We start from the raw sequence: 22,779 nt of genomic DNA, 5'->3' as shown, positions 1-22,779 counted from the left end.
CTCAATAACATTAATAATTTAATAGATTTATAAGAGTAAATTAGCTGAAAACTCTTAGAAAAAGTAGATACCATAGGAGGGAGGGGGAAAAATGGTAGTGATGGGGAAAAGAAAATTGGAGGGATTTAGTGTGTGGAATGCAAATAGGGTGAGTTTGATGTGTAGGGAGTGCAATTATCCTTTATAAAATTACTAAAATCCAATCTTTTTCTACAATGAAGTTCTTTATGGAATTCAAAAATTACGAACTCAAAAACAATAGATTTTAGTAAGAATTTGAAAATCTATAAACTAATAATAATAAAAATCTGATTTTTTTGCAATTATTATAAATCTAATTCTCAATAAAACTGTATTTGTTCTGATTAGATTTTATAAACAATTAAGTTCTAATTTAGTATCTTTAATCATATTTATAAAGTTTATTTAAAACAAAAACAAAATTAGAACAAGCTCATATTGCTGACAAAAAGAAAAGATGAACAAGTTTCATATGGGCCTAGCCTGGCAAAATAGGCCGAGTTAATCAAACCCATGAAGTAATAACTCGATATATACGTTTAACCATATGAATAAATTTTTAAAAGGCCCAATATAAAATTAGCAAAGCCCAAAACGAGCTTAGTGACTGGCTCGGCCTAAGCGACTAGCCAGCGGCGATCACCGGATGTGCAAGTATTCGTATGTTTTATGTTTAAATGTTCATGTTATGATGATTGTAATCAGGTCAACGACTATATCGATTCATCTATTCATGTGACCAAAGTTAAGGTCGTGAACAGAGACAGTTGAGAAACTGTTATGAGTTCAGTTAAATATCTCATCACATTCAACGGAGACAGCTCATTCATATAAGAAAGAAGAAAAAAACAAGAACCGTTTTGTTTGGTTTGGGGAGAGGTTGCTGTGACGTCTTTCTCTCTCTATTCTCCTTAACAGAAACGGCATGCATTTTCTTCCTTCTTTAACTTCCTTTCTCCATTCCTTACACGACAACATGAAATAACTCATCACAGTTTGTCACTCTTTCTGATGTTTGACCAAACAAATTTTTATTAACAAAAAGAAAAAGAAAGTGACAAAAACCCAAACCAAAAAACAAACGGTTAACAATAAAGGGGTAAAAAAGTCTTTATAATCCCTCTCCATATTTTTCTCCTGCTTTTCCTCGTTTCTCTTTTCTGGTATATGAACAAGTTCTGAGCTGTGACCATTGGACCAACAACAACAACAACAGTCTTTATACCTTCTTTTAGTTCTCTCTCTCTCTTCCTCTTCCTCTTGTTGTCTTCTTCTGCTTTAAGTTTCGTGTTAGGTTCAGAAACCAGCATTCACCATCACCTTGCTGCCTCTGGCTTGCTCTTTCAGGTATTTCTCTGGTCTTTTCTTTTTCATCATTTTCTTGTGATTCCTTCATAGAACAGAGCACAAAGATACGAGGCTAATGTTTAGCTTGTGTCCTATCAAATCATAAATCGTATATAGAACTACCTATAAACAGCTCTCATCATATGTTTTTCGTTCTTGCAAAAAGTAATAGCACCAAATTTTGATATAGACTTTCGAGTATACAACAAGTCAAAGCAATTTCAGGAAAAAGCCAAATTATCTCTCAGAAAAATAAGAATCTAGTGGTCTTTTTTTAATTGACAAGGTTGTTGAGTACACGACTGCCTTCCATCACTCTCATTTCTCTAGATGGGACCTATTTTGCAAATGTAGTCGAATATTTTTCGTTTTCTGATCAAGTGCATGGATGGTACCATTGTCACAGGTCAGAGGCCCTAAAAAGTGTTTATCAAAGCGTGTTCTGTCAGAGAAAAACTTACATATGAATAATCAAGGAAGCCCGAACGTTGCAACTTGCAAGCCCGTCACTACATTTGTCCACACCGACACCAACACTTTCAGAGAAGTCGTGCAGCGCTTGACAGGTCCATCAGAGAGCAATGCTGCAGCGGTACCAGAAGCTACAGTGATGAAAACCGCTATACAAAAGAGGCCGACTTCTAAGCTCCATGAGAGAAGGCAATCTATGAGGCCAAAGCTTGAAATTGTCAAACCTCCTCTAAGCTTTAAACCCACTGGTACAACCCCATCATCTAAATCTGGTATTACCAACCTTTTAACAAATCCACTAGGTACCTCTTCTTCATTGTTCTCTAACTTGTCCTTAATAGAAGGAGATAAAGCAGAGCCAGATAGTTGTACAACAAACAACGAAGAAGAGGAGAGAGCCATTAAAGAAAGACGATTTTACTTGCATCCATCGCCAAGGTCTAAACCAGGGTATACAGAGCCAGAGTTGCTTACTTTGTTTCCTTTAACATCTCCCAATTCGAGTGGCAGACCTTAAATTCGACAGATTAATCATTAAGCATGTTCTCTGCCTACTATCCCAAAGCTCATGTACATGTAGCGTTTCAGAAAATTACCATTGAAAGAGAAAGACTGTTCACTTGCATTATCTTAATCAAAATTTGTCTCTGTAACGTTTCTGCACTGTTTTTTTCTGTAGTAGACCATTGTGATCTAACTTTGCAGCGGTTCACAATTTTCATCGGTTAAAACGCCACAGGCTCTTTCATCTGAAGAAATAAAGCATTTAGTACGTCGAACATACTGTTTCTCCGAGGGTGAGAAGAATCTCCGGACATAAAGGCATTCATTCTCCCATCCACATCCAGCCAGCTACACCCTGCTGGCTTTTTCATTTCCTTTTTCTTCATTAGCTTCCTCAACTCCTTCACGCCTTCCCATTTACCATCTGCTGCATACATGTTCGAGATCAGAACATAGTTCCCAATATCTTCAGATTCAGCTTCCAAAAGATGATTTGCAACTGAGTGCCCCAGATCCATCCTATTATATGTTATACACGCCCTTAACAGTGTTCCCCATATATTTTCACTAGGTGCAACTGGCATCTCTGTGACGAAAGAATATGCATCATCAAGTCGACCACCTCGAGCAAGTAGATCTACAACAGAAGCATACTGTTCCATTGTAGGTTTCATACCATAAACCGTCCTTACTGAGTTGAATATTTGCAATCCATCCTGTATCAAGCCAGCATGGCAGCATGCAGTCAACAGAGTAGTTATGAAAACATGATCGGGCTTAATGCCCAAGTCCATCATATGAGAGTAGATCATAAGTGCTTCCTTACCCATACCATGCACAGCACACCCAGCTATCATAGATGTGAACATAACCAGATCTCTATGAGCTTCTAACTGGAAAACAGAATACGCATTCTTCAAGCTGCCACATTTTGCATATACATCTAATAGAGTCCCCTTCAGGCGGATATCACCAAGTCCGCCTCTGATAATATATCCATGGCATTGTCTCACTAGATGCAGAGAGGCTATCTGCGCACAAACGGGAAGGAGATTCATGATAGTCACGGTGTTAGGCCTCATTCTTCGAGCTTGTATCTCCCGGAAAACATCAATGGCTTCACTAGGACAGCAACTTTCAGCGTAGATACGAACCATCAAACTCCAAGTGGTGAGATCAGTAGTAGACATCTCGCTGAACAGAAGCTGAGCATCATCCTGACTTCCACTGTTAACGTATCCTGATAACATTGAGTTATATGTAACCAAAGTTCTTTTCTTTGATAAACCCTGAAAAATCCTTTGAGCGTATTCTACGTTACCACATTTGGAATATGCATCAAGCAATGCATTGCCAAGCATGGGTTCTTCTTCATCTTGTAAAAGACCGGCCTTAACTGAGTACCCATGAACTTCTTTTACTTGACCAAGTCCCAGTAAATTTGTGCAGAATTTGACTATGCTTAAAATAGTAACAGAGTCAGGAATCATTGCTTCATCAAATAAGTAGTGCAAGAGGTTCATAAACTGAGAATGTTTTGAACTGTCTGCATAGGAATCAAGTATAGCATTCCAAGATATTATATCCTTCTGGGATATCAGTGAAAAGGCCCAATATGCTGCACTCGTGTCACCAAATCTTGCATAGAAACTAACGAGAGCATTCCCAACTGATGTATCCTCCAAGAGATAAGCATGGCGCAAAACATAACTGTGGATCTCTTTGCCAACGGTCAAGTTAGTTAACTGCGCACAGACAGGGAGGATGCTAACAATAGTTACCGAATCAGGAGAAACGTCCCCCTTATGCACCAGTTTTTGAAATAACTCCAAGGCTTTAGACCACTCACAATTTGATGCATAACCGGCTATGACAACGTTCCATGAAACCAAATCTTTGGAACCCATCATGGTAAACAATGACGCTGCTTCTCTTATCCTTCCGACTCTCAAATAAAAACTCACAAGAGAATTGCATACATTAACATGAGTCTGCAACCAAGGCCTCTGCACAACATAACCATGAATCTGCCTACCACTTCCATACGCAATGCTCTTGTCCATAGAAGCACAAACCGGCAGAATATTCGCAATCGTTGCATAGTTCGGCTCTACAGGCTCCTTCAGCATCGTAGAAAACAACCTAAGCGCATCTTCCTTCATACTATTCTCAGAAAACCCAGCAATAAACGCATTCCATGAGACAACATCTTTGTCAGCTATACTATCAAACGCAGTACACGCATCAGGGAGAACAAACCCACATTTTGCATACATGGAAACAAGAGCATTCCCAACAAGCGTATCTTTCTCCAAACCAATCTTGATAATATAAGAATGCAACACCTTCCCGTTGTATGCACCCTTCCCAAGGCGAACACAGGCAGGAAGAACAATCGCAAAGGTAACGGAGCTAGGCTTAGGCTCGTCTTCAAAGACCATTCCTTTGAAGAACCTCATCGTCTCTTCAGCACAACAAGAATGCGAAAGTCCAGTGAGAACAATGTTCCAAACAACAGGATCAGCACTGTTCATTTGCCTGAACATCTTCTTGCAATCATCCATTCTCCTGCATTTCGCATACAGGTTGAGAACCGACTTTGAAACCTCGTTGCATGATAAATGACCAAGCTTTGCCACGCAACCGTGCAGAGCCCTCCCTGACCTGAGCTCGGAAACCGAAGCGCAAGCTTTGACAACATCCGAAAGAACTCTGTGATCGACTCCAGAACCAGACAGAAGTCGGAAACTTTGAACAAATTGTCTGAATACTTCCATATTTTTCCCCTAAAATTTGGATCGGGCATTTTTACAAACACCTGATGGGCAAGAACGATTTGCTTGTAATCTTCTAACAGTGAAGATATAAGCGTTACCTATACGTGACCGAGACATAGAGAAACTACCAAAAACACACAATCTTTATCAACTTCTTTGTGTGTCACACTCAGTCTGCATAAAAGCAAGCGTGATTTTTAGCCGAGTGGAGTTTGATTGAATTATATGAATGGATAGTTTATGATTATAATTCAAACTAAGGGATAAATAAGAATATAATAAATAAAGCAGGTCCTTAACTGTAATTATATTATGGGAAGAAAATAAAATCCATAATAAGCCCATGAGAGTTTATATGATAGAGGCCCAAGAATCTAATAATACGGCCCACCAAGATCTTTGACTTTTTATACCCAAATGTGTGAGCATCTTCTTCTTGTTTCTTCAGCAACAAGAATGTTTTTTTTTTGAGAATAGCAAGCATGTTGATTCCTTGGTTCTTTAGTTTGGTTTTTAACACTGTATTCTCCTTTGTTACTTCAGTAAGAATGAGGTTAAAACCCATACAAAGATATAGGCTTTGCATCTTGTTTCAAGTCTTGGCACATAAAGCTTTTATTGTGTTCACATACAAAAAGAAAGTTTCTGAAACTAATGATATGATGATCTTTAATCTTTTATTCGAAAATCGTAAAAATCCCCAACAAACTAAAGTAACAAAGAAAGAAAAAAAAACTCAACTCAAGGAACAAGCTTTGAATATTCACTAAAATCCTTTATACATCTTTCTTACACCTAAACCGTAGAGCACACACTACTACACCAAACGGTTTTCTTCAGACGTTACCTATGAGCAGTTGGTGTACGCGGCACGGTGTAGGGCATCTGACCCATGTTCACCGGTGCACCAGGGACTGGAGCAGCATGGACTCCAAAAGCCAAGTGAGGTGGAGCTGGGAGGTTCACTGGCGTGCCAACTGCTGAGACCAGCGGTCCAGTTACTGGTTGACCTATGCTGGGTGTTGTTCCATACATAGGAGGAGGTCCTGGTGGTGGTTGAGAGGAGGCTTGCTTGGCTGGTTTGTTTCCTCCTCCAGCAACAGCAACAGCAGAACCTGTGTTGTTGTTGTTGTGGTTGTTGCTGGTGTTGTTCTGACCAGTGATGGGTCCTTGTTGAGTTGAGACATCTGCATCGCCAACACTGGTGATGTCGTGAATGCTTGATCGTCTTCTGTCTTTGTTCATTGAGTTTAGACGGATGAAGTACTTCTGAGCGTGGCTTGCGACTTGGGTTGGTGTTCTTGTTACCACAAAGTTGCGAGATATGCTACGCCAATCACCTTTCCCATACTTATCCAAACCAAGAAGAAATAACCTACAAGAGACAAAAGTATCAAACACACAAATTAAACTCAAGGTTCTACTACTCTTATCTGCCCTTTAAGATCCCAGCACCATTATAACGCTTTCAAGAGATTAAAATGAAGACTAGTCTTTAATGTAATATTCTTCTTCTTGTCCCTTTCTAAAAGGAAAGTGGGGTTCTTCTCCAATAACGGAGTGGACACACTAACTATCCTTTTTCTCAAGGACTCAGTATCATAAACAGCATCTAGCTTCAACAAGTGGTGTAAAAGATGGTTCAAAATGGTCCCAGGGGTTTAGATAAGATAGCATCTCCCCCCATCATCATCTCTAACATGATGTGATGTAATGATATAACAGCAAAGACATGAATGAAATGAGAATCTATGAAAAAACAGCTTTCTCTGTCCCATGCTAAATATTCATTTCAATTTAAAAATTTTTGAACTAAAACCACAATCAATCCTTCCAGTTTCTCAATAGGGGAGACCAAGAACCTAAGACTTCCTGCTAAGTTCTAGCCTTCTAATCAAAAACTAAAACTTCTTCAAGGTTCACGAACCTACAACTGTCACCTAGAGATAACATAAATGTTCTAGAACACAAAGGAGACACGGAGCATAGATAGATACAGCAGCAAGTGAGAATAAGCATAAGATCACACACACCTGTGTTCATCCTCTGTCCAGGCAATACCCTTTCGTCGTTCTTGTTCTGACTTCGCTTTACTCCCCTGGTTAGACTCGCCCGCATGACTGTTCCCTCCCTTCTTACCGCTACCTCCATCATCACCACCACCATCATGACCATTAGATCCTTCAGGAGAAGAACCATAGTCAGGAAGTGGCACACATCCAGATTCAATCCTACTAACATCTTCGACCAAAAGCTCGTAATGTTCTTTAATCTGCTCAACACTCTTCCCCGGAACATCAGCAGCAATCTTCTCCCACTTCTCATCTGATTCATCTGTATGACTAGCAAGAGCTCTCTCGAACGCAATATCATCTTCCCTGCTCCACGCAGCAGAACCACCATCACTAACTTCCTCCACAGCCATCTTTTTTACACAATCAAACCCTAAACCCACCTGAAAATTCGATAGAATCTTACACTAAGCACCACTGCAAAATCTGAGATTCTATTCAAAGTTCGAATCTTTAGCGTTCCCCCAACTAATCAAATACTCAGATCCTCCTCTACTGTGATAATACCAAATCAAAATCCAACGATTCAAGTAGACTAGGGAGATCTAGAGAGAATCACGGAGAATCGAATTACGCTAAGAATAAGGGCGAATAAACCCTACAAGAAGCTATCTTTTGCCGTACTCTACTGAGGAGCTAAGAACAGAGCACCCGAGAGAGAGAGAGAGAGAGAGAGAGAGGGATTGGCAGTTAAAGGTTGCAACTTTGAGAGAAGGGAAGGAGAGATTAGGGGTTTATTGGGTTTTTGTAGGGATTGCGAGAAGCTGATGCCTGGAGAGAGAGCGAGGGAGAGAGAGCGAGGGAGAGAGAGAGGTCAAAATGTCATTTGTTAAGAAAGGGGAAGTTCAAACAAAAATAAAGAAACAAGTGTTAAATCCAACCCATTAAGCATTGATAGCTAACACTTTTAACAGCTCAGCTCCCCCCTGTTTATTTACTTTTATAAAATTTTGATTGAATCTCTACTTTGTTTTGATTTTTCAAAATTTTATTAGGTAATAATGACAGATAAAATATTCGTTACACCTAGTAATATAATGTATTTCTGATAATGGATGTTTGTTAGTTTTGGACAATGTGAATTACATTCTAGTTTTTCCTCTCTTTTTTTTTGTTTTCTTTCATAATGTTTAAGTCATGTTCCAAAGATATATTTTTGGTGACATTTGGGGTCTTAGGTAATCACTGAAATATAATACTCTTTTTGTCTTTGAAAAAAAATCTATGTTTTTAAAAAAAGTTGTTTCAAAAGATATATTTTTACATTTTCAATATATTAATTAATAGTAAATTGTAATTTAAAAAAAATTATGATCACTAAAATTTTATTGGTTAATAATCAAAATTTCATTTTGAAAATTTTGAAAATATGTATTTTTTGTTTTGACAGAAAATATGTCTTTTTTGTTTTGACAGAAAATATGTATTTTGTATTTATTTTAGACAGAAAGAGTAAATGGTTTGTACTGTCATGTTATTTTTTAACAAAAGCATTTAAAACTGATCAAACAGATCATAACTAATTTATTAGTACAAGTTAAGATAATATTTCAGTGATTAAAAAACTAAAGCTCAGATTCGAAAGCCTATTTAAAAATCACGCTTTTGCAAACGACCGAACATGCAAGTTGCCTATGATACAAGTTTCCGGTTTATACAATGTGTTATTCAGTGGGATTCTCAATCATTGTGCAGTAAAACTTTTTAACTAATATTCTATCAAAGAGTGTAGTTCACTTGATAGATTTATACAGCTTTTTGAGCTCTCGTGAAAAAAGAAAGTGGGAGAGGTGGACAAGAAGTTAGGGAAGATGTTGACGTCTTATCCATAAATATCCACCCAAAAGTTCCAATCAGACCGGTCCCCTTTCCCACTTGTCCCATCAATTCACAGGTCTGCACATTTTATCTTTTCACTTTTTTTCTCGATTTGAATGCGAATATATCCCTTTGATTTTTTTATAAAATTTATTCAATTGAGGAAGCACACATTATTGGTTCTTATTGGTTCTGGGGGAGAATAATACACAGATTTAGATTCTAGCAATTGCGTCTAATCACACAACAATACAAACAAATTTACCTATGGCTTATTCATACTCTAAAAGATATTTTCCACAAAAAGCCAAAAAGAACCATTGTTTTCTTTTTTTTTGGGAATTTAAACTATTTAAACCAAAAAAGGAGCATCCTTTTTTTTTTTGATCAAAAAAGGAGCATCCTTTATTTCAAACATCAAAAGGTTTTGTTTGGTTCTTCCCAAAATGTGATCTCAGCATAGTCATAAGAAAACAAACAAACATTGAAGAAAGCAGAGTAATCAAAAGAACAAATATAGCTCCTTCTGATACAACTTGATTAAAGTTTTAACATTCACCCATTCAACACGAATACATTACCTTCTTCTCCTTCTGAAGTAGCTTTGCAATCCCAAAACTCTAATATTGTTCTTCAGGTTTTATTTCCATTGAGAATAATAGCAAACTCCCTGCAAAAGGCACATAAGATTATGAAGGACCGAAAGAGCCTAGCAAGGTCAAATAGTGACATACAAAACTACACCATTTTACCGAAACAATCAACTAAGGCTAGGAGGAATCTATATTTTTGTGCTTTTAAGTTTACAATAAGAAATTAAAAAGAGAGCAAGAAATGAAGATGCAAACCTGTGGTTAGCAAAGGACTTCTAAGCAGCAGCCTGTAGCAACTCCCTTTCAGCGCGTTCCTTGATCCTTCTCTCAAGCTCCGGCCTAAAGTGCCTAATCAGACCTTGCACGGGCCACGCAGCTGCATCACCCAAGGCACAGATTGTGTGTCCTTCGATCTGTTTGGTCACCTCGTGAAGCATATCAATCTCTTCCAGCTTTGCATTGCCAACCTTCATTCTCTCCATGATCATCCAAAGCCAACCAGTCCCCTCTCTGCAAGGAGTGCACTGCCCACAGCTTTCATGCTTGTAGAAGTACGAGAGCCTCGCAATTGCATCCACAACATCGGTTGATTTATCCATCACAATCACCGCCGCAGTTCCTAGCCCTGATTGGACGGCTTTGAGCGCATCGAAATCCATAAGCACATCCTCGCATATGTTCTTAGGAATCAAAGGGACAGAGGAACCTCCAGGAATGATGGCAAGCAGGTTGTCCCATCCACCCCTAACGCCTCCACAATGCCTCTCAATCAGTTCCTTGAGAGGTATACTCATCTCCTCTTCAACGGTACACGGCTTGTTCACATGCCCCGAAACACAAAACAGCTTCGTCCCAGCGTTATTCTTCCTACCGAAACTCGAAAACCACTCAGGTCCACGCCTCAAAATAGTAGGAGACACAGCCACCGTTTCCACATTGGTGACAGTCGTGGGACAACCATATAAACCAGCATTAGCAGGGAACGGAGGCTTCAACCTGGGCTTCCCTTGCTTCCCTTCGAGACTCTCAAGAAGCGCAGTCTCTTCACCACAAATATACGCACCAGCACCAAAGTGAATATAAACATCGAAATCATAACCAGAACCACACGCATTCTTCCCCAAGAGACCAGCTGCATACGCTTCCCTTCTCGCCTTCTCAAGATTCAAACGCTCATTTACATACTCACCCCTGATGTAAATATACGCCGCGCTAGCTCTCATCCCGACACCAGCAATCAAACACCCTTCCAACAACTTATGAGGGTCATGACGCATGATCTCCCTATCTTTACATGTCCCAGGCTCACTCTCATCAGCGTTCACAACCAAATAAGACGGACGCCCATCAGATACTTTAGGCATAAAGGACCATTTAAGACCAGAAGGGAAACCAGCACCACCACGTCCACGAAGACCAGATTTTTTCATCTCGTTGACGATCCAATCAGTACCCTTTAGTACCAAATCTTTGGTCCTGTGCCAGTCACCTCTCTTCATCGCCCCTTTGAGAAAAGGGTCGTGTAGACCGTAGAGGTTGGTGAAAATCCGATCTTCATCCTTGAGACCACCGAAATGAGTCTTTTCCGGAGGCGGAGGTGGTGGAGGTGGCTGGGGAGTGGTGGAAGTGGAGGCAGGTTGGGTGGTGCTGAATGATCTCAAAGAAGGAGCCAATCTGCTACTTTCCTTCCATGTTGATGCTGCTCTCTGCAAGCCAAGAATCCCCCTCATGGGTGCCTATCATCGAATACATAGAACACACACAACATTATATAGCAAAGGTGATTCAACAGTAACAATACTAACGAACACTGAAACGCATGATCTAGCCCAAAAGAATACACAACATCAGGGAATCACAATCGTTCTAGAAGCATCGATAATCTCGAAGAACAATGAGCAGATCAAGTCAAATCATTTTGCAATTATCAGCTAAAATTTGAAGAAACTTCAACAGAAACGGGAGAAAAAAATAATTAAAGTCTTTAATTCGACAAAACCCTAACATTTGCGATCGAGATTAAAAGATGAAATGGAAACGAAGATCATCAAAACTGACTGCGTGAAACTGATTGCATACCATGGATACAGCGGAGACTTAGTTTTTGTTCCTCAAAGCTAGAAGGCCACGGGAATGGAAGTAGAGGAGGAAGAAGGTGATGCGCACCTGAGACCGACGAACTCGAGATAACTGCTTGGTTCAGATTGCTCCGCGTCCTCGTGACGTAAACTTTTCTATATATTATGGGCCTTTATTAGGCGAAACCCAAATATTTTAGACCACGTTATGGGCCTAGCTCACTATGTTCAGGCCCACAACGGATAGACAGTCTTATAAAAGTTTATAGTTATTGTCTAATAGATTCTAACATCTATACTATACTAAAAGGCTAATAGAATCAAAGGAGAAGCTGTCCACATAGGCAGATTAATTCAGGCCAATAGAAGTTGTCCACGTCAGATTGTTTTCCTGGACTTCAATCGCATTTCTCTCGGTTGAGCTTCAATGGCGTTACGTTCTTCCTCTTCGTGACTTTTGCAATTTCTCTAATAACTCTTATCTTCTCCTATTAACTTCATCAATAACTGAATCCTTTTCAACTTTCTTCTCTCTCTCTCTCTCTATAAGGAACATGAAAGTGAAAAAATGAGTTTTACACAAACTCGGTTTCAATCGATCTCAATGATCCAAAATGGAAAAAAGTAGCATAGCTGCTTGGTGTGAAGGCTGTGTTTCTTCTCCCCTGTCCATGGTCGAATCGCTCCTAATGTTGAATGTTTGGTTAGTATTTGTTGCCTGATATCATATCCAGTCTCCGATTTTTTGTCGCCCAATTCATATAAGGATTCAAACTTTTTCATGTAATCTTCCACAGACAAGGCACCACCACCTTTCTCATCCAACCCGAGCAACCCATCGATATTCTCATCGGCATTTCGTCGAACAGATAGCGCGCACACCGCCCGTTCCCACAGAAACGACACGAGGGCTTTCTCCGGGACGGCGACTTTAAAGCCCTGGAGAACACGGCGGAGCGAGGTTTTGAGACCGTGCCATTTGTTCATTGTGGCGAAAATCTGCTGCGAGCTTAAAGTCCGAGCTTGATAGCTTTGTGGGTCATTGATTCGAGGCAATTCTCGAGGTGGGTTTTGCAGTTCGATAGCGATGGTGGGTAATAGGAATCTTTAAACCTAAGATGCTTAGGTTTCTGTGTGGAGTAGATTTGTTATCAAAGTGACTGTTTAATTTCGATTCTTGCGTTATACTATCTTAAATAGGAATTGCCTATTTAGATAGATAGGACTTGTGGAAGACGATGCTTAGGTTTTTTTTGTGTAAAGCAGTTTTTTTTATCAAATAGACTCTTCGCTTCTCTTCTCTTCATGCCTTTTGCTTCTCCTAAAATAGTAGGATTATTATTGTAAGCAGGTTTGTTTTCACTGAAAATTTCCATCTTTCCCTATTTTTATAGGTTGCATCATTGCTTCAAGCTGCAATATCGAGAGCTCCTCTGAATGTTCCTGGAAGTGCTTCTGGTTCTGGTCCTGGCACCACCAATTCATTACCTTCCATGATCCCAGCCGGAAGTGCTCCTCCACTTTCACCTAGAAGCTGCGGTTCACCGCGTACGATGAAACAGAGGGCTCCTTCTAAGTTAGGCTCTCCTCTTAAAGTGCTCAACGAGCCTGTTAAAAGTCCATATCTCAGGTTTTGAATGTGCATCCTTTTTTCTTTCTTCCTTTTTTAAATGTTCTGATGGAGTCATTTATTTATGATGGGTGTAGTTTTATTTTAATTGGGGTTCATGATCGGTCTATGTTTAGTATTCTAATTCTTGAATATGCATGTATATATACAAATTCCTTTTCTTGATAGGAATACTCAAACGGAGGTTTACGGGATTTACGGTGGTTTGCTCCGGGATTTACGGTGGTTTTCGCAAGAGCTTCAACTATGCTTTTTCATATTACATGGGCAACATTATCAGAGTATTAGATATGTCATTGCTTTGCACATGCATTCTTAGTTTGTTTCCTCTGATTTTATTTTCTGACTTTTTGTGTGTTGGAGACTGGCCATGGAAAGACACGAGTAAGTTTGATGCCAAGATCCCTAATCATGAATTTGACAACTTCAGGTATTATCTCACTCCCACTTTCAGTTCCATTTGTATCCATCCCCTTTCTTTGATGTTGATCTGCTCTCCGCAAAGTTTGCGAATTTCACAGAGATCATAAAGAGATTCATCAGAGTCAGCCAAAGAAACTGATTTTGCTCCTGTTTCTATAATGGAGATTCCCTTTCACTATCAGGCAGGTAAAGTTTTAAATAGCAAGCAGATGAGATATTATCATCTTCGTCAATCCCTCTCTCTCTCTCTATCTCTCTTTCATCCCATTTTCCGAGTTTAAGGCATGCTAATGCAGGCTGGTCCAGACGCGACCTCTCTGCTTCTATAAGAGGCTAGGAATGTTTTAAAAAGGAGGCCAATTGATGGTTGTTGATATGCTGTTTCTCGATGCCAAGGTATTTACAAACTATGTTTGCCTATTATATTTTGTTGCTTTGGTGTGCTAATTTGTAAACCCAGCTTCGTCCAGGAAATGGGAACTGCGATTCAGGCATCTATTAATGTTCACCGGCTCAACACCTTCCAATACTTTTTGAGTGGAGGGTCTGTTTATGAGCTTAGTGTTTTCGATGTAACCAGACACAAATATATGTCTTAAGTGTTTTCGACATACTTGCTAAGCTTCTTGATGAATATTTGCTAAAGAGAGAATAAACCGAGGGTGGTGGTGGCCACCAACATCAGACCCAAATGATTTGGAGGTAATTTTTTAAGAACTATTAAAATAACATGTTAAATAGTGTTCTAGATATATAATAAATTGTGTATGTTTTTCAGAGAGACTTTACCTAAATGCAACCTCTTCCATAATGACTGTGATGCTGGGAGAAGTTATCTCCAGACGTATGCAGTATGACCAATAATTTAGATAAGAGAAAAACATTGGCTTTAATATTGCCCACACTTTAACAGTTTAACTGATGCAAGTTTTCATATATGCTCTATGGCAGTGCTTAAGGATGAACCTCAAACCCTACAAAGTATCATGGTGTTAAGAAGATTGAGGCAATGACGTGGGAGAACTAAATGACTACGCCCTCAAATCTGCACCTCAGGTATTGCTATCACTTTAAGAGATCCGATCTGTCAACCTTATTTTTGTTCAGTTTTTCTTTTCTAAACATAAACAATGTCAGCAGTCTGTGGATTTACATCATTCGCCATGATAGTAACAGATAAACAATTAAGTTATAGACCATATTCATATGTTATTGACACAAAGACTTTCAGTTATTTTTTTTTATATTAGGATGATTCGGAGATTTATGTAATCTGTAAATTATTCAACTAATTTTTCCAGTTAATGACACAAAGATGTTTATATTCCTTGGTGTTTACTGTTTACTGATTGATGCACATTTCTACAGCGGAAATGACCACCCAGTCGACGATACGCCAGGGGCTGGAGCTGTCAACAGAAGCCACATTGATAGGGTCAATAGCAGTGGCGTGAATGAAGGTGGGTGTATCGAAACTGCCCATGTCTAAGGTGGAGAAGATGAGCGCCAAGTACAAACTCAGGTGAAGGTGGAACCTAAGCGAGGATGCTCAAGTCAACATGAACAATTTGGGTCCTCCGGAAATAAACCACGGACTGAGTAATGGAGCTCATTTCAACTACAATAACTGAAAGATCAAGCTCTGCTATTCCACCAAAACCAAGGTAATTAATTGCTCACTGAGCAAAGGTATGCAAATTCTTTATCCAAAAAGAAGATGCTCCTATGTAATGCAGTTGTGGTTTCTTTGAATTTGCTCTCCACGGGAAAGAGCTGAAGAATGTATTTTGGGCCTTTTTTGTGGCATAAGTGAAGAATGGGCCTTCTGATCTCATCACCTTTATTTTTATTTTTGTAAATTAGTCAAACCTTAACCCTCTTGAATGCTACTTACATTTAGTGACTCTAATCAATTTTTTGATGAATGATTTTGTAAGAACATAACTTAGGACTTATGTTTGCTATACTGAAAAGTAGTGGAAATGCATGACTCATTTTAAAGGGAAACATACCGGTTTTCAGAAAAAATACACAAACTCCTACCATTACCAGCCAAAGCACAGAAAAAACGTGGCCTTATATGCAACTAAGGAAATGTAAGCCACAACACATATGATCTGACATTTTCCTGTATGAATTATCATACTATATACCGACGAATAGGTTGATGACTTTAAGAAAATAATAAAAAATGTTCTAACTAAAACTCAAACGCAAGTATAAGCATATGGTGCAAACATGCCAACATTGGTTTCTGGTTTCACTGGAGATGAGACTGCAACCAGACCGCTCCACCAAAAGAGATGTAGGATTAAGCGTAGTGATACAGGATGACACCTTCTGCCATTGAAAAGGCTAAAGTGTTCCAGGGAACTGTGACATAATCAATGACCAAGAACCCAGTTTTGGCAGGAGATTGGTGATACTGAAAATTAGATCATGCAGTTCTGTGAAAGCTCCGGATGCAACAAATTTTCTCTAGCTTTTCAATAGAAGAAGGCTCAAAGATAATATTCGTTTGGCGCATACTCATGGGTTCCACTGCCAAGATCTTAAATCTGCAACATGCTTGAAGTGTGAGAAGGAGAAGGCTCATAGTTGTTGGGCTGGAATATAAACTAATATATTTTTTAATTGTGTTGTTCCATCTAATTATGTAAGTGTATATGCGTTACAAAGTTATTGTTGTTACAATGTGGAAACTGAGAAAGCAAAATTTGATTATATATAAATTATAGACATTCGTTCAGTACATCTAACAATGAACAAATTAAAGAATTGTGTTACTTCGTTTCGTTTTGGTCTTTGAAGAAAAACTTTTTTCCTGAAAAAATATTTATGCGGTTTGGTTCATCTTAATTTTCAGATTATCAATGGTTACACTACACTTAAGTTATTCTGGCTAAATTACGTGAACCAATGTAATAATTTATCAAAGAAAAAATTGTAAGCAATAATTTATTAATTTATAATACTGTTAATCATTAAGAAAAATTTCCTGCAAATAATTTTGTTATAATACAAAGTTCAACAAATGCTAAAATAATTTACAAAACATAATTAGTAAAACCAAAAAATTAAATAAAAATCAATATAAATTGAAAATCTAATATAAACTGAAACAAACATATACTATAAACATTATTTGTTGGTAATTAATATATTTATAAATTATTATTTGTGACATTATTAAAATCATTTATATATTTCTTTAAAATATAACTTTTTATGATTTTATAAAATTACATTATATTTTCAATTGATTTAGTTTGGAGGTCGTCTAATTTATTATCTTGATAAAATTATCCAGAGTTTCCAATATATATTACATATTTAAATATAAATAATATTTTAAAATAAATTAAAAATTTATGAAATAAACTCGGGCGTATACTAATTTCTTTATTATGGACCACATCAAAGATTTTATTCTTCAGAATACTTAAAATTTTTCTTACATTATTTACGTTACTATATGCAACCTTTTTACTCTTTTTTTTTGGTTACATGCATTTAATAACTACTAGATTTTAAATAATTATGTGAAATAGAATACTCCAATCCCAGATAAAATCCAAAACTTATGATTTAAAACTTAACAATTTCGACACTTATCCGCGCGTAGCGCGGAGATTGAATCTAGTTCTTATAAAATCAAAAAATTTGAGTTTTAAAGATTCTTAATTCTATCAAAATCTTGTATAATTGAGACTTGAATTCTTAATATTTTAACTCATAAAACAAAACTTTCAAAATATTACATAGATACTCAAGATTCTCAAAATCATTGTAGTAAAATAGTTTCGTAGATTTTTTATATATGAAAAACTCATTAAAACTTTTTATAAATTTAAAAATTTTCTTCATTATTAAAATCAATCAACTCTACCTAAATTCATCTCCCATTAACCCCCTTATGATTTCGGCAGAACTGTTGAATCCATCGTTCATGGTTGCTCTCCACCAGTCTACTTATATTGTTTTTTTTTCTTTCTAAAAATTGATAAGCGAGATATTTTATAACGTTCCAACACCATTATAACTTATAAGCAACATAACTTATAGTAACCTCCTTATATTTTTTTCAACGATGCGCGTGCATGGTCAGTTAGAAGCGTTTTTGTTTTTTTTCTCTCTTTTTCTTGGAATAGTATTCCCTAATCCTTCTTTTTCTTTTCAAATTTATAGTAATTAATTTACCTTTTTCACCACTCTATAAATATATCAGTTCTTCACCCACAACAAATGCACAACAAATGTTCAAAAAGAAAACCGAAACGAACTCTCTCTACTCCAACACCAAGAAGAACTCTAACACGAAGAAAGGGATCAGCAGAGGAGGTCCCCGATATGAGTATCTGCTCAATCACAGTAAGCTATTTAGTTAGTTCAATTTTTTTATCGATGCATAAGATAGAGTAGATAGAGTAGCCGATCGTCGGATCTCATATCTATTCAATTTTTTATCGATGCATAAGATAGAGTAGCCGATCATCGGATCTCATCTCTATTCAGTTTTTTTTATCATCGGATTGATTTTATTCCTTTAGTGACTTGGACTTTTGATCTAAGTTATGTCTAGCGATCGCATGGATTTATTTTGCCTTTGTTTTGGAGCTTTAAGTAATCACTCTTAGCTTGATCTAGTTGTTTTGATCCTTGTTGTACTGACTTGAATGATTTTAGCTTTGGATTTAGGAACATATGGGAGAAGCAATCTAACCGATGCACAGAAGAGGAGACAAAAGAGGGAGAGATCGTGGACCCCTGAGCCTGAGCTGGACAACTTTGTGAATTCTGAAGAAGGGAAGCTCACTGATAAATCCATCTTCGGTATGTTCTCCAAGAACATCAAGAACAAGAAGAAGAACATCAAGAAGAATAACTCATGCAAGAAAAATCTGGATCCCCAACGTTTGGGTGGAGATGATGGTGGGGATGAGGATGATGGTGGAGATGACCTTGGAGGAGGTGATGTTGGCAATGATGCCCCTCTCATTGGTGCATGAGAGTAGAGCAAAAGACTGCCACTTGCTTTTGAAAATTTCCATGTTTTTTTTCTCTAAAACTTTGTTTGAAAACATATATGTAACGTTGTTCAATCAATATGATGGAATTTGCTATAATTTTCGTTTATACATTTTCTCCTAACTAAAATTCATTTAATATATTTTTTTGTTAACTATTTATTTAATATATATATATTCATAATGAAATTTATTATATATTCTCATAAATAGGTTAAAACTCTTGAGCCGGCGCTGTGAGTATCTAGGGATATAAACTTGGGGGTGCATCCAAATTTGTGAAGTGGAGATTGTTGTTGTGCCTAGCTATGGGTTTGTCTTTTCATCTTGCTGTACAACAAGAGGAGAGGAGGAGGTTGAGAAAAAGAAGGCTGACACGAAAAACTATCCACGATTCAGAAATTTGTGTCGCACGAGAGATAACTCAGGATCTCTTGATCGATATGAGATCAAAGGCATACCCGATCACTGGTTTTGTAAGCCTGAAGCGACCAAAGATTTCGACATGGAGTTTATGGATTCAAATGGGAGCATCAGATACTTGGAAACTTGAATATTAAGCTTAACAAATAGTGTTGTTTCTACTTCTTACATATTTTTTTGTTTGTTTTTAGCTTACTTATAATTTGCTTCTTATACATCTCAAGTGATTATTTTGTGGTTTATGTTTGTAACTAGACCTTAGCAAACTTAACACACTAGTGAAGAATATAAAAAGTTTTTTTTGTGTAATAGAGGCCTTAGATGTCATGGTTTTATTGGTTCCCATTGGCTTAAGAGACAGAATAACCCAATTGTTAGACTTTTGATTTGTTGCCAAGGATTAAGACATGTTTATTTTGAAACTCTTGCTAGATTGTGTAACTACAGTATAACCTCTTTAAATTAATAATCGATAGATTAATATCTCTATAAATTAATATAATTTTATAGTCTCAAATTGAGTTTTTGGTTCAATTAGTATCTCGATAAATTAATAATCTCTATAAATTAATAAAAAAAATATAGTTTTGGTGTAGTCCCAACATTATTAATTTATAGAGGTTTGACTGTATCTTGCTGGGCTTTTACTTGAAAGTCTACAAGTATAAATATCTTTTTTTTGTTGACAAGTAATTTTTTTAAATTATATTAAAAGGTTATCTATCAAAAACTGTATATGCTAGTGTCAGAGCTCACATTTAAGACATAGTTTTATAGATTAAATATACTGAGTTTAATTTTTCTACGAAAAAAAAAAACATAATCTACTTTTGAACATTTATAGAAGGGTTACAAAATGGAAAAAGAAAAGAAAATGAAATGGAAATATGCAGACAAAAGCAAGCAAATACATTCCTTGTAAGATTCTAACTAGTGTGTTCATATCATGTGCCTTGCGTTGCCTTACTCATGCATCTAGCATGACTATTCCATTTTCAATAGTGAGAAAAATATTAGAAATATACATGAAAATATGTAACTGAAAATCTAGCATTTGTGGTAAAACAAAGCTCAGTAACAATATTGTTATATATATAGTCCTTCTTCACCATCGGCATAGAGCTCGATAAGCGCGGCTTCTGTAAAGCTCCGTCGCCGTATCCGAAGCTCAAAAAGCTTCATCAATGGCGTCCCTTGTCCTACCTTCATCTAAACTTCTCCTCCATAGTCGAACCCAACACAATGTCCAACCATTTCTTCTCCCTCGCTCCTCCCCTAAAACACCATTCTTCATCTCCTCACCGTCTTTCCGTCGTCAACACTCTACTTGCTCCTCAGCTTCCAAGAACCCATCGGAAGCTCTCACGGCGGAGAAGACGACTGAGAACAAGAAACAGCCGGAGAAGAAGCATTTGAGCGAGGAGGAAGAAGCAGAAGAGGAAATAGAGGAGGATATGCTGTGGATTCAAGAGAAGGCGTTAGAGCTAGTCCAGTTCACTGGTTCAGTGGCTCAGGCGCTTCCAGGTCCCCGAGTTGGAAGCACCAAGTTGCCGTGGATGCTCGCCGTCCCGTTAACTTACGCCGGCGCCACTCTCGTCACTGCCGTCGTCAAAACCGTTAATAACTTCTCTTCTCCTAACGCACAACGCAAGAAACTAGTAAACTCACTCTGTTCTTGCTACTCTGTTTTTCACTCTCTGTTTCACTCTGTACTCTTGTGATCTTTTACTAGTTGAAAAAACATGAACTGATTCAAAGTTTGGATTTTTGAATATTGATCTCTAGGTGAATCAGAATGCAATGCTGTGTAGATCTATCGACGAGCTGTTACAGAGAGAAGGCACTGTGAGTAGCTTTGAGCTCAAGGCACTTGAAGAAAAGGTGTGAACTTTTATGCTCTGTTCATCTTTGTAAATTATTCAAATACAGAATGTTAACATGAGAATGCTGTTTCGTTTTGTCTGAATCCAGACAGAGTTTAACATGGAGGAGATCTTGCGGAAGTACATTCACTACGCGTTGAATGAGAAACCGTTTAATCCTGACCTTGTTGCAAGTCTTATACATCTCAGAAGAGCTTCTGGTTTGAATGAGTCTCAGATTCCTGAGGTTTTAAATGAGATCTCCCGTGGTATTGTTAAAGACAAAGGTAGAACTAAAATCAAACCTATTAGAGTATAGAATAAAGCTTCTACATTGTAACAATCTTCTCTATTTGCAGGTCCTGTTGTGATGAATAAGCAGGGGTTTACAGAGAAAGGTTTCAAGAGAAAACTAGCCGTGCAGACGCTTTTTGGAAAGATATACTATCTTTCCGAGGTAATGAATGTGGAAACTTTACTTTTTACTAGCTGTAATAATCTGCTTATGTTTTCTGACTTTGTCCTCTTGTCAACAGCTTCCTGACTTCTGCTTAAAAGACAATTCCTTGGTTGTCAAGGAAATATTCGGAGTTACAGGGTAAGTTCCCTGTAGGATTGAACCTTGTTTAAATTGAATTTATGTTTTTGCAATGTTCCTTTAACTTTGTCCATCTCTACAAAAAATTCAGTGAAGAGGCAGAGAAGCTGAGGATACAGGCGCTTGCTGAAGCTGGAGACTTGGACTCACTTGAGAAAATGGTGGAGTTTGAGAAAGCGGCTGATTCTTCTTCTTCGGATAGAGAAGATTCAAATGAAGAAGATGATTCCACTACTATTCCTTAAGATACATGTTCAAGAAACCACAACTTCAATACTAATAAAAAATACTTTTCCAAATGTTTTTTTGTTTCTTCTGATTTTTACTCAATCACAAACGTTTGTATCCAACCAACTAAACTCTGTCTAATGTGTAGAACAACAATACAAATTGTGGCTAATATATAAATGAAAAGTTGAAACCACAGTCATCATACACACAGAGCCTTAATGTACTAGACCAGAACTCACAAGTGGGGCTTGATACGCACGTCTTCCCCTGCTTTTTGAAGTACTGGTGACGCACGCACATTTGTTCACCGTCATAATAAATATTTTTACATATAGGTTTTTAAAATAGAAATATGTATTTAGTTATGTTATATGTATGTATATATAATTAATATTTTTATATATTTGATTATCTGTTCGGTTCAGTTATTTTGGATATAAAAATATATGAACTGTTCGGGTATCCGAAGGTTTCGGTTTGATTCTTGGTTTCCGGGTTTTTTTTGCACCTAATAACCACCTTTGAAAAGGGAAAATAAGAATATATCTTTGAACAAAAAAAAAGGTGACGCCACGCACTCATGGTTCACCATTACTATATAGTTGATATTCATATCGGCTTTAGAAGTTTTTTTTTGTCTACTTAATCACAAGTCGTTCATACAGGACGTCTGTATAGCTAACTAGATTGTCTTTTGATATGATTAAAGACTGTGTAATAGAAATTCTAAGATGAAGAGCAACAATGCGAGTTGTAGCTTATACTCGATAAATTAATAAATACTAGAAATTAATAATTTTTTCGGTTTCAAATTATGCCGTTTTAAAATAAAATATAAATTGATAAAATAATAAGATAATATTTTTTTTAAATCTTTGTAAGTATGTGGTTTATTAAAATTATA

The 22,779-nt window shown here is 37.3% G+C and overlaps 6 protein-coding genes and 1 long non-coding RNA gene across 18 annotated transcripts; 4 read left to right on the top strand and 3 right to left on the bottom strand.

Moving 5' to 3' along the window:
• The first annotated feature begins 1,209 nt into the window (after positions 1–1,209).
• On the top strand, positions 1,210–2,449 carry LOC108845830 (VQ motif-containing protein 31). 2 transcript variants are annotated; one of them, XM_018619016.2, is made up of 3 exons: positions 1,210–1,368; positions 1,775–2,087; positions 2,181–2,449. In XM_018619016.2, exons 2-3 carry the CDS (start codon positions 1,832–1,834, stop codon positions 2,354–2,356), a joined length of 432 nt encoding a protein of 143 aa, XP_018474518.1. In that variant the 5' UTR covers positions 1,210–1,368; positions 1,775–1,831; the 3' UTR covers positions 2,357–2,449. The 2 variants fall into 2 exon arrangements, with proteins under 2 accessions (XP_018474518.1, XP_018474516.1); XM_018619014.2 differs by having other exon boundaries at positions 1,775–2,449.
• Positions 2,450–2,472: 23 nt separating this feature from the next.
• LOC108845828 (putative pentatricopeptide repeat-containing protein At5g08490) lies at positions 2,473–5,353 on the bottom strand. Of its 2 annotated transcripts, XM_018619013.2 has the most exons (2): positions 3,170–5,353; positions 2,805–3,059 (listed from the first exon to the last, which is right to left on the bottom strand). In XM_018619013.2, the coding sequence occupies exons 1-2, from the start codon at positions 5,118–5,120 to the stop codon at positions 2,953–2,955; spliced, it is 2,058 nt and encodes a 685-aa protein (XP_018474515.1). In that variant the 5' UTR covers positions 5,121–5,353; the 3' UTR covers positions 2,805–2,952. The 2 variants fall into 2 exon arrangements, with proteins under 2 accessions (XP_018474514.1, XP_018474515.1); XM_018619012.2 differs by having other exon boundaries at positions 2,473–5,353.
• Positions 5,354–5,780: 427 nt separating this feature from the next.
• On the bottom strand, positions 5,781–8,043 carry LOC108845827 (transcription factor SRM1). Of its 2 annotated transcripts, XM_018619011.2 has the most exons (3): positions 7,795–8,043; positions 7,154–7,575; positions 5,781–6,495 (listed from the first exon to the last, which is right to left on the bottom strand). In XM_018619011.2, the coding sequence occupies exons 2-3, from the start codon at positions 7,543–7,545 to the stop codon at positions 5,964–5,966; spliced, it is 924 nt and encodes a 307-aa protein (XP_018474513.1). In that variant the 5' UTR covers positions 7,546–7,575; positions 7,795–8,043; the 3' UTR covers positions 5,781–5,963. The 2 variants fall into 2 exon arrangements, with proteins under 2 accessions (XP_018474513.1, XP_056861460.1); XM_057005480.1 differs by having other exon boundaries at positions 7,154–8,043.
• Positions 8,044–9,384: 1,341 nt separating this feature from the next.
• LOC108845826 (NADH dehydrogenase [ubiquinone] flavoprotein 1, mitochondrial) lies at positions 9,385–11,827 on the bottom strand. Its single transcript, XM_018619009.2, has 3 exons — positions 11,683–11,827; positions 9,859–11,339; positions 9,385–9,680 (listed from the first exon to the last, which is right to left on the bottom strand). The coding sequence occupies exons 1-2, from the start codon at positions 11,683–11,685 to the stop codon at positions 9,879–9,881; spliced, it is 1,464 nt and encodes a 487-aa protein (XP_018474511.1). The 5' UTR covers positions 11,686–11,827; the 3' UTR covers positions 9,385–9,680; positions 9,859–9,878.
• Positions 11,828–12,081: 254 nt separating this feature from the next.
• Positions 12,082–15,659, top strand: LOC130509464 (uncharacterized). Of its 9 annotated transcripts, XR_008943471.1 has the most exons (11): positions 12,082–12,384; positions 12,479–12,771; positions 13,076–13,311; positions 13,480–13,592; positions 13,675–13,741; positions 13,817–13,920; positions 14,031–14,130; positions 14,205–14,436; positions 14,513–14,585; positions 14,686–14,790; positions 15,103–15,659. It is a non-coding gene; the product is annotated as an uncharacterized LOC130509464 (long non-coding RNA). The 9 variants fall into 9 exon arrangements; XR_008943479.1 differs by lacking the exon at positions 12,082–12,384 and having other exon boundaries at positions 12,440–12,745; XR_008943473.1 differs by lacking the exon at positions 12,082–12,384 and having other exon boundaries at positions 12,440–12,771; positions 14,195–14,436.
• Positions 15,660–17,990: 2,331 nt separating this feature from the next.
• On the top strand, positions 17,991–18,843 carry LOC108845653 (uncharacterized). The gene is made up of 2 exons (XM_018618826.2): positions 17,991–18,105; positions 18,421–18,843. Exons 1-2 carry the CDS (start codon positions 17,991–17,993, stop codon positions 18,741–18,743), a joined length of 438 nt encoding a protein of 145 aa, XP_018474328.1. The 3' UTR covers positions 18,744–18,843.
• A 1,376-nt stretch (positions 18,844–20,219) lies between these two features.
• Positions 20,220–21,943, top strand: LOC108846130 (uncharacterized). Its single transcript, XM_018619347.2, has 6 exons — positions 20,220–20,842; positions 20,970–21,065; positions 21,156–21,333; positions 21,406–21,503; positions 21,583–21,644; positions 21,736–21,943. The coding sequence occupies exons 1-6, from the start codon at positions 20,369–20,371 to the stop codon at positions 21,887–21,889; spliced, it is 1,062 nt and encodes a 353-aa protein (XP_018474849.1). The 5' UTR covers positions 20,220–20,368; the 3' UTR covers positions 21,890–21,943.
• The last annotated feature ends 836 nt before the right edge of the window (positions 21,944–22,779 follow it).

Source organism: Raphanus sativus, chromosome 3 (assembly GCF_000801105.2).
Source record: "Raphanus sativus cultivar WK10039 chromosome 3, ASM80110v3, whole genome shotgun sequence".
Lineage (NCBI taxonomy): Eukaryota > Viridiplantae > Streptophyta > Magnoliopsida > Brassicales > Brassicaceae > Raphanus > Raphanus sativus.
Note: the sequence above shows the minus strand (reverse complement) of the source record. Positions and strands in the feature narration are given on the sequence as shown.